Here is a 15,531-nt window from a genome sequence, read left to right on the forward strand (position 1 = left end):
TTGTCATAATGATGAAGCTTAAGCTAAGAGGAAATGCTAATCACATGCAAGCCCACTCACCGTTCACCCGTTACCTCGCTGGCACTCGTTCCAAGCGTGGCAACGGACAGGCGAGCACTTATCCACCTCCTGGGCGAGGGCCGGGCAGCCTCCCCGCTCTTTGCCCCGCTCCGGTCAGGTTTAGCCCCCCCGTGCTGCGCCGTGTGAACTTCCTCCTCGCGCCAGTTGAGGTTCGGCTCAGGTTAATAATATTCAATGCATATACTCATGTTCCATTTGTAAGCATCGACTTAAATGTGATGTCAGGCATGATTACTTCAGCGCGGGGGGGGGATTGCTTTGTTGCTTGCTGAAACCAATTCCCCACTGCAGACTTTCTTCGGGGGGGGGGCCGCTGTTCCACAACCATCCCTTCCCCTTTGCACAAACGGAAGGGAACAGATTGCTGCTGGCCAATGACCTTACGTGCCATGCAGAAGGTTTTCTTTCAGGCCAATGAGTTCAGAGCTCACACATCAATAGAGCAAGACAACAATTTTACCACTGCCCCTTATCCTAGGATACTCTTTTTTTTTTTGGATGCTCTATTTTTTTAATGCGCTGCGTATCGCTTTTTTTTCACCCCAGATTCAAATTGCATTGCTCTAACCTATTGTTATTCAAATTATGTCCGCTCCTCAGCTAAGTCTATGACAGACCATAACAGTGTTGCTTGCAGCAGAAGGGATTGTTGCGCTTAATAATGTGCGCGTGATTGTGCGTGGGTTTGTCTAAAAAAAAAAAGTTAATAGGCTATTGGATGGTCCCGTGGTTTTGATGTTGTTTATATACGGCGGCTGGTTATTTGGCAGCAAAAAACTGTTCCACCTTTATTTTTAATTTTTAATTTAAATGTTTTTATATTTTAATAGAGAAGCAAACCGCTGCCTTGAAATGCGAAAACCGTGCTTGCTGACAAGCAGCCTTTATGGAAGCTTAATGATGTAGTCGCATTTAAATTTGATATCCACCGTGATGGTTTTGGCACACGTCTTCCCAAGCAACCGGCGAGAGAAATAAACACTCGTGCAAGGTGAAAAGGAGTTGTGTGCCGCACGGACTCGCCTGCACGGGCTATGCGACGTCTATATATCCCAACAAAACGGCTCCCTCTTCTCCATCCGGCTTTGGGTACACACAGTCTTGAACAAACAGTAAGAGAAATAGAGAAAAACAACTGATCTGAAGCTGGCAATGTTCTAATATCCCCACACACCAGCAGCTGCTCCCTTGTGGACTGCGCAACCCTCTCGGTACCCCAGAGACAGCTTGGGAAAAATGAGGGCATGCCGCGTAAACAGCCTCTCTGCCTCTTTCTCTCTCTTTGCTTTAGTTTGAGCTTCTGTCAGTGGCTCGCAAATAGGTTGCTGTATTAATGCGCCGCATTTCACCGAGTCGCACGGCACCTCGTTCGCACAGTGCTGGGCAGTCTAGACAAACACATTGAGTGGCTTTTTTTGTTCTTCTTTAAGGTTGTGTAAAAAGTGATCCGGCCCTGTGGCTGTCCCCGTCTGTGGTGGACCGGCTCAATGCCCGCTCCCGCCCCTCCATCTCACTGCTGCTGCTGCCAGACACTGATTAGCACAAGTATATCTCCACAAAAGCAGACAAAGCCTGAGGTGAAAGGCGACAGTCATTTTCATAAGGGCCTCGGAAAAAATTAACCTGTGGCAAGTGGTTTATTATACATCATAGCTTTTTTTTTCTGCTATGACCATTCGCAATCAAGTGACCTTTGGCTTTCAACCGCATTGCTTTGTAAGACCTTGTTTTTCTCCTCAGCACATGAGGCCAGTACATCCATGCCCTGCGTCTCTTTTGGATCTATTGTAAGGGCGTGGAGCCGCTGCTGGTTGCTTGGCTCATAATTAGGGAGCAGCTATTGACACGTCTTGGCTCCAGTCCACTCCCAGTGGGAAGATAAGGACAACAGAAAGACTGGAGTGATATGAAGAGGGAGTGATAACAGGACAACGGCTATTTGTTTAGGCAAAGTCTATTAGGAGCCCGTCAGATTTCTGGCCAAAGGTCTCAAAGTGGAGATTTTATTACTAGAATGTCATGGAAATATTTGAGTGTTTTCATGGAGGAAAGTAGCCATTCTTTGGCTACACAGGGGCTGTCCAGGATTTGTGAGATTAAACCCACTCTTGCAGATTGTTCACGATTCATTTATGTTCACGTCAAATCATGGATCACCTGATGACATCTGGGACAGACCATTCGACACACACACAGTAGTTCCACCATGCATCTGTGCAGATAGGCAGAGCCATGCTAGGGCTGTACGGTATACCGGTATAAGATCTCCCTACGCCGCATTACGGCGCCATAATAACTGAAGTTTCTTAATACCGTGATATGGATTTTTGGCCATATCGTGCAGCCCTAAGCCATGCATGTAATGAGTAGGGGTAAGCCCCAGATGTTAACACTGCAGCGCTAAAGAGTCCTTGTGAATAGGCGGTCTACTCCCCTTAATAAGCTCCAAACTACGGTTCTCAGCGTTTTTTTTCGGAAATTACGGCGCTGTTCTTATTAAAAGATTCATGTCTTCATTGGAAATACATGGGCGGGGATAAATTGGAGGATTAGATGAGTTGTGGTCTTTGCGATACACATAGTGCCGCTGTGACACGTGTTTAATGGTGTGAAATGTTATGCCGCAATATAACTGGCGAGCATCACAGTTTGGGCTTTTGGTTTCACACGGCACGTAAGCGCTGGTGACTTCCGTAAAATTCCCAGTGTTGGTTTTACTCAACACGACCCCTTTCAAGGACTATCTTGAGGAGTCATTCACGCGGTATTAAGAGGCCCGTTGGGTTTACGTCAGAGTCAGTTGCTGCATCTATACGATCCCTCGGCCCAGCTATCCAAACCCAGAGGGTCTCTGTCTCGGTTTCTGTCTACCTGTGAGTGTGAGCAGGACGGCCGTCATGCTTGAACTGTTCATTCTTGGCTACCTTCTTTTCAAGGGGACCATGCATGAGCTGTAACCAATCATTTTAAACCATAAATTGGCCCATCGTAAGGCATCAACCTGTGTTTGCAGAGCTACCGCACATACACAGGACTTTACAGGCCCAAGACAGCAACCATGTAAAGCTCTTTCAAACAAGCTCTGCACATAAAGAACAAAGGGAGAGACCTCAGTAGAGTCTATTCAAAGAGACCTATCTTCCTTGGACGGAGGGTGTTCAAAGGTGTGTAGCATGCAGGTATGGGATTATGGTTCAATGGCATGATCCTATTATCTGTAAACTAAATCCAATTAAGTAATTCCGAGAGACAGGTTGAGTGAAATTAGTCCACGGCGGATTCAAGATCAGCTGGGTGGAGTTAGTGTGCAGTTTAGTTAGTAGCAGCAAATATTTTGAAATAATCCTCCTTGATTCCACAGAACATTACAACCAGAGCTTGATGGATGGCAGTGGAGATATTCTAAAGAATATTTCATCCGTTGCGTTTCATCTTCCGTATAAAGTGGCATTGCAGGTTTTCTCCGTGTATCCAGCTTGGTTTGAGCTCCAGGGTACTGTTGACATGCATCACTCTGGTGTCAAAGGTGAAAAACGAATCTGGCCTTCGAAGCTTTCCCCATTTCCACTGTCCTGGCACTTGGGCTTACAAACGGAGCTGACGAGATGCAAACACGTCAATTGCGGGCGGTAGAGAGAGGGCGTCCACTTAGGCCTAAATGGCACGAATTGCACAACTGTCAGATGGTAAAATGAAAATGAGGCTGAGATCACGGCGAACAATCTTAAATCAAAAATGGAGGGAAATTGCATCGTGGTTGGGGGATGGCAACAGAAGAGAGGAGAGAGATCCGAGTCAGACATACAGTTGCTTCCTGGACTGAATGCGTAATGATTCACCTTTGTTTCCCTCTGCATCCGTCCAATCCCGTGCCTCTATAATCCCTCATCTCCCCATCAATGCCGTCCCTGCTACAAGCTGTTTTACTTCAGACGTGTTAGACGTGTTCTTCATGCATTTATTCTTTGCACGGTTGACTGCATTCACACCCCCCCCTCCCCCACTCCTTCTCTGTCAGGGTGCTGAGTTACAGAACACGGCAGCAGTGGTTTCACCAGCCTGGCAAAGGGGTTTATTTTGGCTTTTCAGGGTGTTTCTATGGCGACGAATATAAAGCCATGAATCATGCAGTTGTGGTCTCTTAGGGCTGCGAGAGGTTCGCACGAGGGCCAGAGAGATGGACGGCGTTCACTTACCAGAGAGCGACGTGGCTGAGGCTGTCTGCATCGGGTTGCAAGCCGAGCGGCCCGGTTTGCTTTAAGTGTTAACAGAGCAGAACCTGGGGAGCGCTGCCCTGCTCTCGGCCATGGCGGTGTGGTGCGGGGGGGGGGTTTGTACAACATATTGACCGGCGAGGGAACAATGTGCCGACCGGCGTAATGCATGCTCGCACTCGGTGCGCCAAACAGCATGCGGTCTCAGGGGCTCAGAGCAGAACGTGAGCGGTGTGTGCAACGCGGCCCAAGTGCATGTGAGCGCGCACACAGCCCCATCCATTGAGCATTCTGAGGCGTGTAGCAATCGGTAGAGATGAGTCACCCTACTCAGACAAACACCTACTAACCGTCCCTCTCTTCCCCTCGCTCACGATGCACAGGCGTAAAGCAGCTGAGACGTTGGCAGGCAGTTTCATGCGCGCTCATACGGTGACATTAAAACAAAACCCTGTTGGAGACGTCTCATTTAAGCTGCTTTGCTCTACATTTGAAAAACAATCTCCTCTCTTGTTTTTTTTATTGATTCACGTTCTCAGAGCGATGAAATGTTGGAGGGGCAGGGTGGTTGCTCTAGTCCAAGTTTGGGGATGAGAGATCTCAACACTAAATTAGGCTTGGGTGCCCTTTGGATTAACTTCCAGGTTCACTAGATACACCGAAGTCATCAAAGTCTGCTGCGATAATCTGACATGCCAGGTGGTTTGTTGCACAGAACCATCTCATCAGAACAGGTTCGGGCAGGCACTTTGAAAAAGAACTACTTGACAGGGGATTGGATGGACCATCTGTCAATCCAACTCTTTGTCGAAGCCAGTGAGGAGAACTGCAAAGAACATCTTTCAGATGCTCCAGTGGGGTTGTTTGCTTTTCCTAAAGAGATACCCCCTGTTCCGATAGAACCGATGCTACTGCAGTATCTATGCTAACCTCTGGAGCAGCTTTAAATGTTAGTCGCCTCCAGCTGCGGTACAAGGTGAATGCTGTGCAGCCTCAAAGAGCCCCAATCGCTGGTCTATTTTAATTACCTGACGCCAAATAAACTCCACACAGAGAAAGCGGTGATTTTAAAAAGACTTGATGAAGCAAAGCAAACTCTATCCTCCAACATGATCTTACAGCTGATGAAACATCTCACCAACAATGTCCCCGTGATGAAGGCATTAGTCACTGTAGAGCTGTTGCATTAGTTTTTATTAGGTGCACCGTACCTAATGATCAGGAAACTGATTATTGAAGGATCTGAGTTTAATAATGGCTTCACATCTGATAAAACTCTTTTGAAGCCCAGCCCCATGTCAGCGTGTCAGTGAGCCGTAACCACCAGTCGGCCTGTGGTGTGATTGGCTATCTCCAAGTAGCCATGTGTTTTCTACTGTGTGAGCGTAAAAGGAAAGAAAGAACGAGATTAGTTATTCCACTGTACTATTTAAAAAGCTATCTTCTCCCTGCTTTCACATTTGTTCCTATTGATTCAGCTGAAGCGTGCGTTCGCGTCACTTATTTTCCCGGACGGTGGGGGGGTTGTCTACGGTGAATTACGAGCTTGTACTCTGTTTTCAACGTTGAGCCCATTTATTTGATAGTCACGCTTTAAACATCCTCACAGAACAGTGATTACAGTATCTTTTGTATAGGAAGTGGAATGGCCTGAAGCCGAAACTATACCCCCTTGATGTTTGAACAGATATAGGCGCCCCCACCGATACGTCTCAGCCTCATTCGTCGCCGGCGCTCATCCAGAGAGGCTTCATCTATCACGCCGAGGTTCCTCATCAGCTCATAATGTTTGTTGATTTGATGGATGTGCGCTTGATTCCTCGAGTGATTGCATCACCCGCTCAACGGTTGGGCCCCGCTTTCCTCCGCTGTTGAGCGGGGGAAAGCGGGGCGCTGATTGCGAGCACCGGCGCGTCTCTGCTGAGTGACGTCCGCGAGGGCGAATCCCTGATGACTTGCACCAGTGGTGCGTGGCCATTTCCTCCAACCTTTGTCAATTCAGGAGTTTATTCCCCCCCCCCCCCCCCCCCCTCTCTCTCTCCAACGCAAGGTGCACGGGCGAGCCGGAGGGGGTTTGATTTGTACACTCACCCTGGTTGTGTAGCGGCGCCCGCGCGACCACTCAAGGATGATAAAATACAGTGCTGGATGGGAGCCGAGAGCCCGCAGGCTGCTCACTAGAGGATTTAAATTTTGTTTTCCTCTCGCTTCCACCCTCTCTCTCGTCCCCACCACAATGTTGGTGCGTCCTTGCATGCACCAATGCGATAACAACAGGGTGAAGGAGCACATTTGTTACGGACATATGTCAGAGCGTTACGTTTGGCTCCTTAAGGACACCGTGTAAGTCCTCTCGGATCATCAGCGCATTCGCCCCAATTTTATTTGCAGCACCGACTGTGCGTCGAGATTATCGATCAAGTTTAATTGGCTGTGGTAATCTGATTTTGGCATGTGGGGGGAGGACCCTGGATGAAAGTTGTAACTACAACCCAATCTGCGGATCTGGGGGCCTGTTTGGTTGGAGACACTAGCTGACAATGGAGACGTGTTGGGCTAATTCAGAATAGGCTAAGCTGCCCTGAGTGGTAATGCATTGAGACTAGGCTTGCGATGTAGTGCGAAAGCAATAGCGATGATAACAACAGAGCCGAGGAATCACAATTTGAGGCTGTGCTCAACCAAAGAGTACAACCGGGGAGAGTTGTGCAGAGCGTGGCGCGAGCTACGCGACAGCCCATCGGTCTTCATGACAGCTGGGCCCACAAGGAGAACTGCAACTTTGGAGTCCGTATCTGTTGCGCGGCACTGAGAGATGTACGCATGACTTAAATGTACAGGACTCGACGTACAACTGCATCATTCAGGAGACGCAAGCTCGGCCCATGTTCTTTAAGAAAGTCATTTGGTTACAATCAGGTGCAAACTAGATCAGTGTCATCTAAAGGTGCTGCAGCAGTTTGCCTCCCGTCGCCCCGGAAGCACACGGACGGATTCTCTGAGCCATGTGCACACTTTGTTCTGGGCACCATGTTGTTCGCCTCACCATTTCTTTTCTTTGGTCTAAAAGGGTCAGTGTACCCTCATCCTTCTTCCATGTTCTCTGTATTCTCTCCACATAGCTCTGCTCTGCTGTAAGGTCTTTTTTGGGACCTTTATTTGTCCAGGGAAAGGTTTTGCTGAGCATGCACGCTCTATACCTGCTTTGCCCTTCTTCGCTTTCAGACTCCTCTGCTGCATCGACTGCCCCCATAAAATGAAAGTTGCTCTATTGTTGGCCTATGAGCAGCTGTTCAGCACCTTGCACAACGGTACCTCTGAAGTAGTCGTTGAGGAGGGTTTACTCACAGCCTTGAGCTGTCCTCCTTTGGCCTCGTCTGAAAGCTGACTGGTTTGTCTGTCATTCTCGTAGAATTAATCTATATGATTTTTAATACATTTTCAATAACAACAAGTGTACAAGAAAACAGACCCATCCCATTATTTTCTAGGCAAAGATAAAGATTTTACTAAAAGACTAGAAAACAATGAAATTAAGAATCTGTAAACAAAAGAAAGTTGTATTGACTGTTTTATTGCGTCATTGACTGCTGACTCCTTACTCCTCTGAACCAGGTAGGTAGGCCTCACATTTTGTCTACACCCAATTTTACATCACAATAAAAACAGAACAATAAGACCCATGGACTTCAGCAAACAATCCATTATTACTATTTTCTTGCAGATATTTCAATATTTTCATCATTTTAACCTTTGCACCAATGCTCCTTTTAACAGAATGGAGCTTTAACACATTATGAAGTAACATTATAAGGTAAGAAAGTATCAGTTCTTACAAAGCGTTGTATTTCGGGCCTTATTGGTTGACTGAATAAAACAAAGGGATGTGTTTCTGTGTATTTATACATTTCTAAATGATTCTTTTTTGTTTATTGTCCAAACTTGCAGTAGTTTCAGCACAGTGGATTGATTTCTAGGAAACTGAAAGTCCATCTATAACTTTTCAGCAACCAGGCACTGGGGCATGCGCGTGGTGTTGTGAGTAACCACTTCTAAGACGCATGACGTCTTATGGATGTTGAGGGAAGCAGCTCCGCATGGCTGTAGGCTGGTGAGCTTTATTTGTTGGGATGAGAAATGTTAAAAGACTCTGGAGGCGAGAGGTTGACATTCTCAGCCATCGTTGTAAGCCCAGTGGTGGTGGTGATGAGGAGGAGGAGGATGATGATGATGATGATGATGATGGCGATGTGTCCCCGTGACACCTAAAGCCGTTTAACGATGGCCGCCGTCACTCACCACGTGACACTTTAGCGTCATGGTGAACCGCTCAAAGCACAATTTAGTTTTACGGATGCAGTTAGAGATTCACTTAAAAACAATCTATCTCTGACCTTCGGTTGGGTTGCTGCTATTTCACAATCTGAACCACTATGAAGTGGTATTTGCTCTTCAAGTATATAAATCAGCTTACTGACTTAAAAGCTCCATTTCAGCAGGATTTCTTAACGACACTTCAGGCTCTTTTTTTTTTTTTTTTACGACATCAATTCATTGAGCTGTAATTAACACCAGCTCTCATTGTCCTTGCGTGACATCGCTCCCGGGACAAATAAAAAACGTAATCATTCCCTGTAAATCCACAGCTACCAAATTATGTGAAGCTGTTTACAATTTCGGAATATGTTTTGCATGCTTTCTCCCCCAAAAGGGTCTCCTCCCTCACTGGCCTTTCCTCCTGTCTGTTTTTACCGTGCTGCTAAGCGATGGTACATTTTATTGCTGAGCTCCCATTACAGTCCTCCATCGCTCCCTCTTGTCCTTTTTGATTTTTATGGCCGAACTACAAGCCGCAAACTCATGTCAATGTTTTTATAGATCGATCAATTTTTTTTTTCTTCCCCCACCTTTCAAAGAACTTCTTCAGATATATTATGGTTAGTATAAAACTGCTCCAATCAATATGTTTTTATATGAGCAATGTATCAAATGACTAAATGGATCTGGCAACTGCCGTTCCTGTCAGCTCTCTGGTATTTCCACATATTTTAACTTAAGCTTGACAACCTCAACTGGTGACTGTTTCCATCTCACACTTCTAAAAAACCCAGTGTACGCTACCTGTTTTTTGACATTAAACAACACTGTTCACAGCACTGGTAAAGAAAGCAAAGCACTAACCAGGTAAGCAAGACCAAAATAACAAGAAAGAGAGGCAATATTCTACTTACATTCATCAGGTTGACACCGGCACGTCTCCACATCAATGCCAATGTTTCTCTTTGTCTACGAGGTTGTTGTTTTTTTTTTCCATCTCAAATACATAGCAGTTTCCTCTCTGGTGGATATCTCACAGTAATGATTTGACCTCACTGGTAAGAGCAACTCTAACTGCCTGGCTGGGGCCTTTGCAGGGCTTATTGCTGCCCTTCTGTCTGTTTTACTGCCATGTTTTTTCCCCCGAAATCTTTGCAGTTTACAATTGTAACGCTGGCTTATTGCTGAAAACTCAAACTCGTATTTGAAAATGTATTTGAGCATGTGTTACCGCTCCCCAAAGCTCCGTCTTTGAGTCTTACAGTAGTCGTGAATGTGAGATTAAAGGCTGTCTCTTTATATGTATGTGTGAGCTCTTGCAGAGACCGGCGCCCTGCTGACCTGTCCAAGCTGCAGCCTGCCTCTGCCCATTGTAAGCTGTGCATGGACTTGAGTCCACAATGACCAATGCACAGCGTAATTGGGGATGAATGGTGGCTGGATGGATGAATGGATGGACGGGAAAGGTGTGAAAGTGCATCTGGCGTGATCGTTCTATGCAGTTTAAAATAAAGTGATCTCTTGAATGTAGCTGAACGCCATCAGAGCAGTGACTGCTTATAAAGGGTCTCCAAAGCGCTTTTACTCTGTCTCTTTAACCAGCGGAGACCAGCCGGATCACCACTGTCTCTGAGAGGCTGTAGCTCACCTAGGTGTCAAAGAGAGGACTTGGTATTATTTCTGCAATTGGCCATATTCACAGGAGTTTTTTAGAACCTCAAGCTATTTAAATCAAAATAGTTTTTTTATTGATGGCTCTCTTCCTTACAAAGATTCTCACTTTGTGCAAATCCAATTAAATTTTTTGGGGAAAAGCAAGCAGTTATTTTGCAGGGTACTAGTGTTATTTTTGCCTTTTCTAAAATTGGAATATTTCTGCATACTGGGGTCCCTAAATAGGAAGTTGAAATTGCATAAATTTAGTGCGGCAGGAAGGCTACGGCTGTAGATCCAATAAGCCCAATTGCATTAATGTGTGATGATGTTGGACCCCAGAGTAGCCATTTCACTGTGGTGACACGTTTTATTGAAACGCAACCACGCCATGAAATCTTGTGACCTCTAAGATAGTCACAGCCTCATTAAACTTTACAACCACAGGCTATAGACCTCGGTGTAAAGGATGTAAAGCTGTCTGCTTTCCGAGGTGTATAATGTCAATTAGTCAGTGAATTCTAATCAGTTTCAGGAGCAGTCATCAAATCGCAAAAGAAATCAACTTGTGCATAATTCTCCAGCTGTGTTAAATGTGACGTACCAAATCACAGCATAAGTTTCTCTTTGATGTTCCTAAAAGTCTTAGTGTTTAAATGCAGAATTTCGGAGGGATTTTTAATACATTCTCAAGAGCAATTATGGTAGCATGAAATCTGTGTAACAAATGGTATTAGGCAAAAGAATTCTGCAAAGATTTATATAATATTTTTGCGGATTTATGGGATTGCTTCTCATATACGTCCATAACAATGTGGAAGTCAACACGCATGTTTTGATTCACTAATAAGCCATTCGATGATGAATGCCACCTATGTGTAGCTATCTCCCCTCGCCGGGGCTCTATGTGAGCCTCCCAGTGTTAAAGTGCAAAGAGAAGAAGAATGTGACACAAACTGTGCTTCTCCACATTTCGTCTTACTTCCTCCCACCTCTTCCACCCCCCAACGTTTTTTCAAATTTCATCTCGAGTCACTGCTTTACAACCGTGCTTATAAATGCTCAGCTGAAGGTCACGACGCCTCCCAGGGCCCCGACGGGCTCATCAGCCGCCAGACCAACACGGAGAGAGAGAGAGGGAACATCCCACTTTGGCAACTTCACCAATACAATGATGGAGTCAGACAGCGTGTGTGTGTGTGTGTGTGTGTGTGTGTGTGTGTGTGTGTGTGTGTGTGTGTGGCTCACTCTCGCAGACACACACTCGCACTGAGCTGGCGGGGTTATGTAGATAGGTTGTGCTTTATTTAGCGACGTCAACGCGATGGGTTCTAACTCGTGACATCACTGCCGGCTCCGCACAGAGATGCCAAACGGGTGGACTGATTTTACAACGCCGTGTTTTTGTCTTTTAATACAACAGAGGCAACGCTTAGAGGTGCAGCTTTAACTGAAAGAGCTAAAAGAATGTCCCTACCTTGAGAGGTGAAGGCTGGAGCTGTCAGAACGCAGGCTGAATCTGTTGCATGAAGAATAAAATACAAAGTAAATGTACTCTGATATTAATACGGTTTATTATGGTTCCATTAACAATGAGTCTTAACTTTTTTTCTTTGTCTTTTGGCTGCTTCCCATTTTTGTTTGGCTTTTCTTCTCAGCAGATTAAGGGAGATTATGCTATTGTTGTAAAAGACAGTCGCCTAAATGCCTGAAACGCAAAATGTCAATGCAGGGGGGAAATAATTCTTCCACTCAACAGGACTGTTGATCTTTTAGGCTCATTTGGACAGGGCTCCAACACGAGACACCCCCCCCCCCCCCCCCCTCCCCCTGGACACCCACTCATGTTTTACTGTTTACTCTGTCACTGCTCAGGCCAAGTTCTTGCTCACTGATCAATCATTATGAGTGTATTTTATAATCTATCTTTTTCTTGCCTCAGGATCTGAAGAAGGTGCTGTCTTTCCCCCCGTACCCTGGGGAGTTTCTGCACCCGGTCGTGTATGCCTGCACGGCGGTCATGTTACTCTGCCTCTTCGCCTCCATCATCACGTACATAGTGCACCACAGGTAAGACACTCTACAAACTTCATGCGGCAGCCATTCACTTGGTGTGTGCATGCGCGTTCCTAATCTCCTCCCTTCAAGGTCTGCGGTTTATTTTTGAGTTCCCGGGTGGGAGTGGGATGCTTTAGGGCTGGCATAAAAGCACTGCAGCCTGTCTGACTAAGCGGATGCAAAACGCAAGCGCAGATGTGTGCGTCTGTTTCCGACAGTCTGAGCATGCTGTTAACGGACCTCTACGGGGCATTCAGGCCACCTTTTACTGTTCCATATGGGGCCCGGGGCAGAGGATGCGCCCTGCGGCTCCTGCGGCGTTGCACTGTTGCATCGCCGGCCGTTGTTAAAGCAGCGGGAGCCTGGCGTATTACTTCAGCACAACAATTTGTCATCTAATTTTCTCCCTTTATCGTGCCTGTGGCATTATGGCGTACAATTGTGTTGTATTTGCTCTGCATTCATTGCGTCTCGTATGTTGTATTGTTTTGGGGGGGAGAAGAATATAGATTGTTAGAAGAAAGAGAGGCAACTCCGAGAGATGCATCTGCTTTTTTGGATGTTTTGTGAATCCGTGCTACATCCAACACCTTGTGAAGCCGCGTGAACGCGCAGCAGCACTTGCGGTTTGCATCCGTTTACGACCCCGGGGACAGAGACTGGGTGCGTCCTCCTGCAGTCAGACAGCGATGACAGCATCTGGGGCTCCAAACAGCAGCATCGCTTACTGTCGTCTGCCACTGCAGTATCGACTAGAGAAAAAAGGCAACACAGGCAGGAGCAATTTCAAAATGGAAGAAGATAGAGAATGAAAACAGCTTCCCAACACCACTGGATAGGTTTTGTGCAGAAATTGTGTTATCAAAAGAAATCTTAATACACAACCATCATCCGAAGGGTTCAAAGACATTTGGATGGGAATGAAGTTGGATACAAAAAAAATGTCATTGGTCATTAATTAGGAGTGCACCACTGCATTTTTGAAGGAAATAACACAAATACTGAAAAAGAAAAGCCTTTAAAATGAACTTTTCAATGAACATAGACAATAAACCAGAGTGTTGACACATAATACTGAAGAGGCATGATTAGACTTAACATGTATTTTACTTGTCTTGGAGCAATATTTTACAAATGAGAAACACGGTCCAAATGCTCCAAAATACGATACATGTTCATTCATCACAAAACGCTTCTCAGAATGAAATTGCATTTATTTCCGTCCCAAACTGGAGAGAGAAGAGGCCGTTATTTGAGGCATGAGGCAAGCATTTAATGGTGACTCTCACACTCGAGGGGTTCCCTCTCAGCGACGTTCACCTCCTCGTCCTCCACACCTCCCTATAGGCACCCCCCACCGCCCCCCGCCCCAACACGTCTCTGTTTAGCAACACCCTGGTTATGTAGCATCACTCCAGCTGACTGACGGTAGCGGCGAAGCAACAGGGCTGCGTTTAATATGGGCAGAATGTGGGAGTTTATCAGTGTTTTTTCTCAGCAGTTTGTTCATGTCTTGTGTGTCTTTAAAAAACGGAGAGTGGTGCTTACGAAGAACTTTTGGTTTCTTGAACCCCGTCCGGACGAGATTTGAAATTAAAAGAAACGACGCCCCTCCTGGCTGTGAGCCATGGTGTGTCTGTTCAGGGCCAGAGAGCAACGTACTTATATGTACGTAATAATAATGAGAATGAGGATTTTCTTTAAACTGCGGCAGCGCAATATATTAATTTTCTTATTATAAGTGTCAAAAAACATATCAGGTTCCTCCCATTTTGGACTTTCAAGGAATTGTTTAAAGCCGAACCGTAATGTGCATTTTGATGTCGAAAAATGTCTTGAAGAATAAGATATGGTGAAAAGAAGTTGTATCAGTTTCGTGTGCTGGTAGTTAAAGGAGGTTAAAACGCACAATAAAACCCCACAAATAATTAATAATAATTTTAAAGCTAGATGCAGTAGTTCAGTTATTTCATTTATCAGCATCTAGTGGAATCACACTGACAACAGTGACAATATGAACATGTTTGTTTGAATTTTTTTCCTTCCACATTAATGATTTAAAGGAAACAAAATAAAGGTACTTGGAGCCGCTCTAATCAACAGCAGCAGGCAGCTGTTTCCTGGGAAACACACAGTGTGCACCACCTGCTCTGCACCAAACCCCAGAAAGACACTCGCCAGCAAACGCTTAGCAGCTAAAGAGTTGCTGATATTTCCACCAGCAGTTGGTGGAGGCCAAAACAGACCAAGTTGTTGGAGTTGAAGTCTTAAAGTAAAGTATCCAACAGTTCACAACACGTTATGAGGTCATTATCATGTCATTGCTGCGTTTTTTGGCTTGTTGCAGTTCTCAAGCAGCTATTTAAAATATTATTTTATTTAACTGGCCACCGATTTTAACCACGTTGCTGCCATGATGTTCCTTTTTCTCCATAGCTGTTGGCGTGAAACTTCCATTTCTCCATTTAACAGCCCTTTAACCTATATTTTATGGGACCAAATCGCCAGTGGTGTTCCACCAGTGGAAAAAGTGGCCAAAACCCCCCTTTGTACATTGTCATATCATACTGTCCACAGCTTAGAGTCGGCTCAGCAGTGGGTGCAGGGTGGGAGAACAGACGCAGAGAGGACAGTTTTAACCCTCCCCCTGTTGCTTTCTGGGAGATGAGGGAAGTGGAGGGTTGCTAGGTTAATGTACTTGACCCAATGAAAGCCCAGAGCAGAGCCCGTGAACACCCCCCTCCATGCAGGCCAGGAGCCGGCCTGATTTATGCCCTCCCTGATGGATGCAGTTCAGCACATGGACCGGCTCGGCGGCATCGGCGGCCGAAGCTTCCCCCCCCCCCCTGACACAGAGCAGCGAGCGGCCCGGCCCCAGACACGCCTCGGAGCTCACAGCCGAGCCGCCGCCTCATCTGCAGTTGCCTCACGTGCGAGCGGGGGCTCCTCCATTTTGGGGAGCGGAGATTTCTAGCACGAGGTTGTGTAATTTCAAATGGTGACGGACTGCGGCTGTGCGGATGAAGAGGAGGGAGCCGACGCGATGAAGTCATTAAAAGAATGGACGGCCTGTTAGGTCACGGAGTGCGACAAATATGGTGGTGTGCTCCGACCTGTTCAGCCCCATTTCTAACGGTCACGTGTGTTAAGTGCCCTGCTCGAGGCTCTGTAACACCCCCCTCCACGCCCCCCTCCCCCTCCCCCCCCC

At 46.2% G+C, this 15,531-nt stretch overlaps 1 protein-coding gene across 1 annotated transcript in view; it reads left to right on the top strand.

Moving 5' to 3' along the window:
• Positions 1-15,531, top strand: part of LOC119214118 (adhesion G protein-coupled receptor A3) — a 124,471-nt gene that overhangs the window by 85,319 nt on the left and 23,621 nt on the right. Inside the window, exon 16 of the mRNA XM_037465591.2 lies at positions 12,208-12,335. Within this exon, the coding sequence (XP_037321488.2) occupies positions 12,208-12,335 (128 nt within the window). The remainder of the gene's footprint in view (positions 1-12,207; positions 12,336-15,531) is intronic.

The sequence above is a fragment of the Pungitius pungitius genome, chromosome 13 (genome assembly GCF_949316345.1).
Source record: "Pungitius pungitius chromosome 13, fPunPun2.1, whole genome shotgun sequence".
Taxonomy (NCBI): domain Eukaryota; kingdom Metazoa; phylum Chordata; class Actinopteri; order Perciformes; family Gasterosteidae; genus Pungitius; species Pungitius pungitius.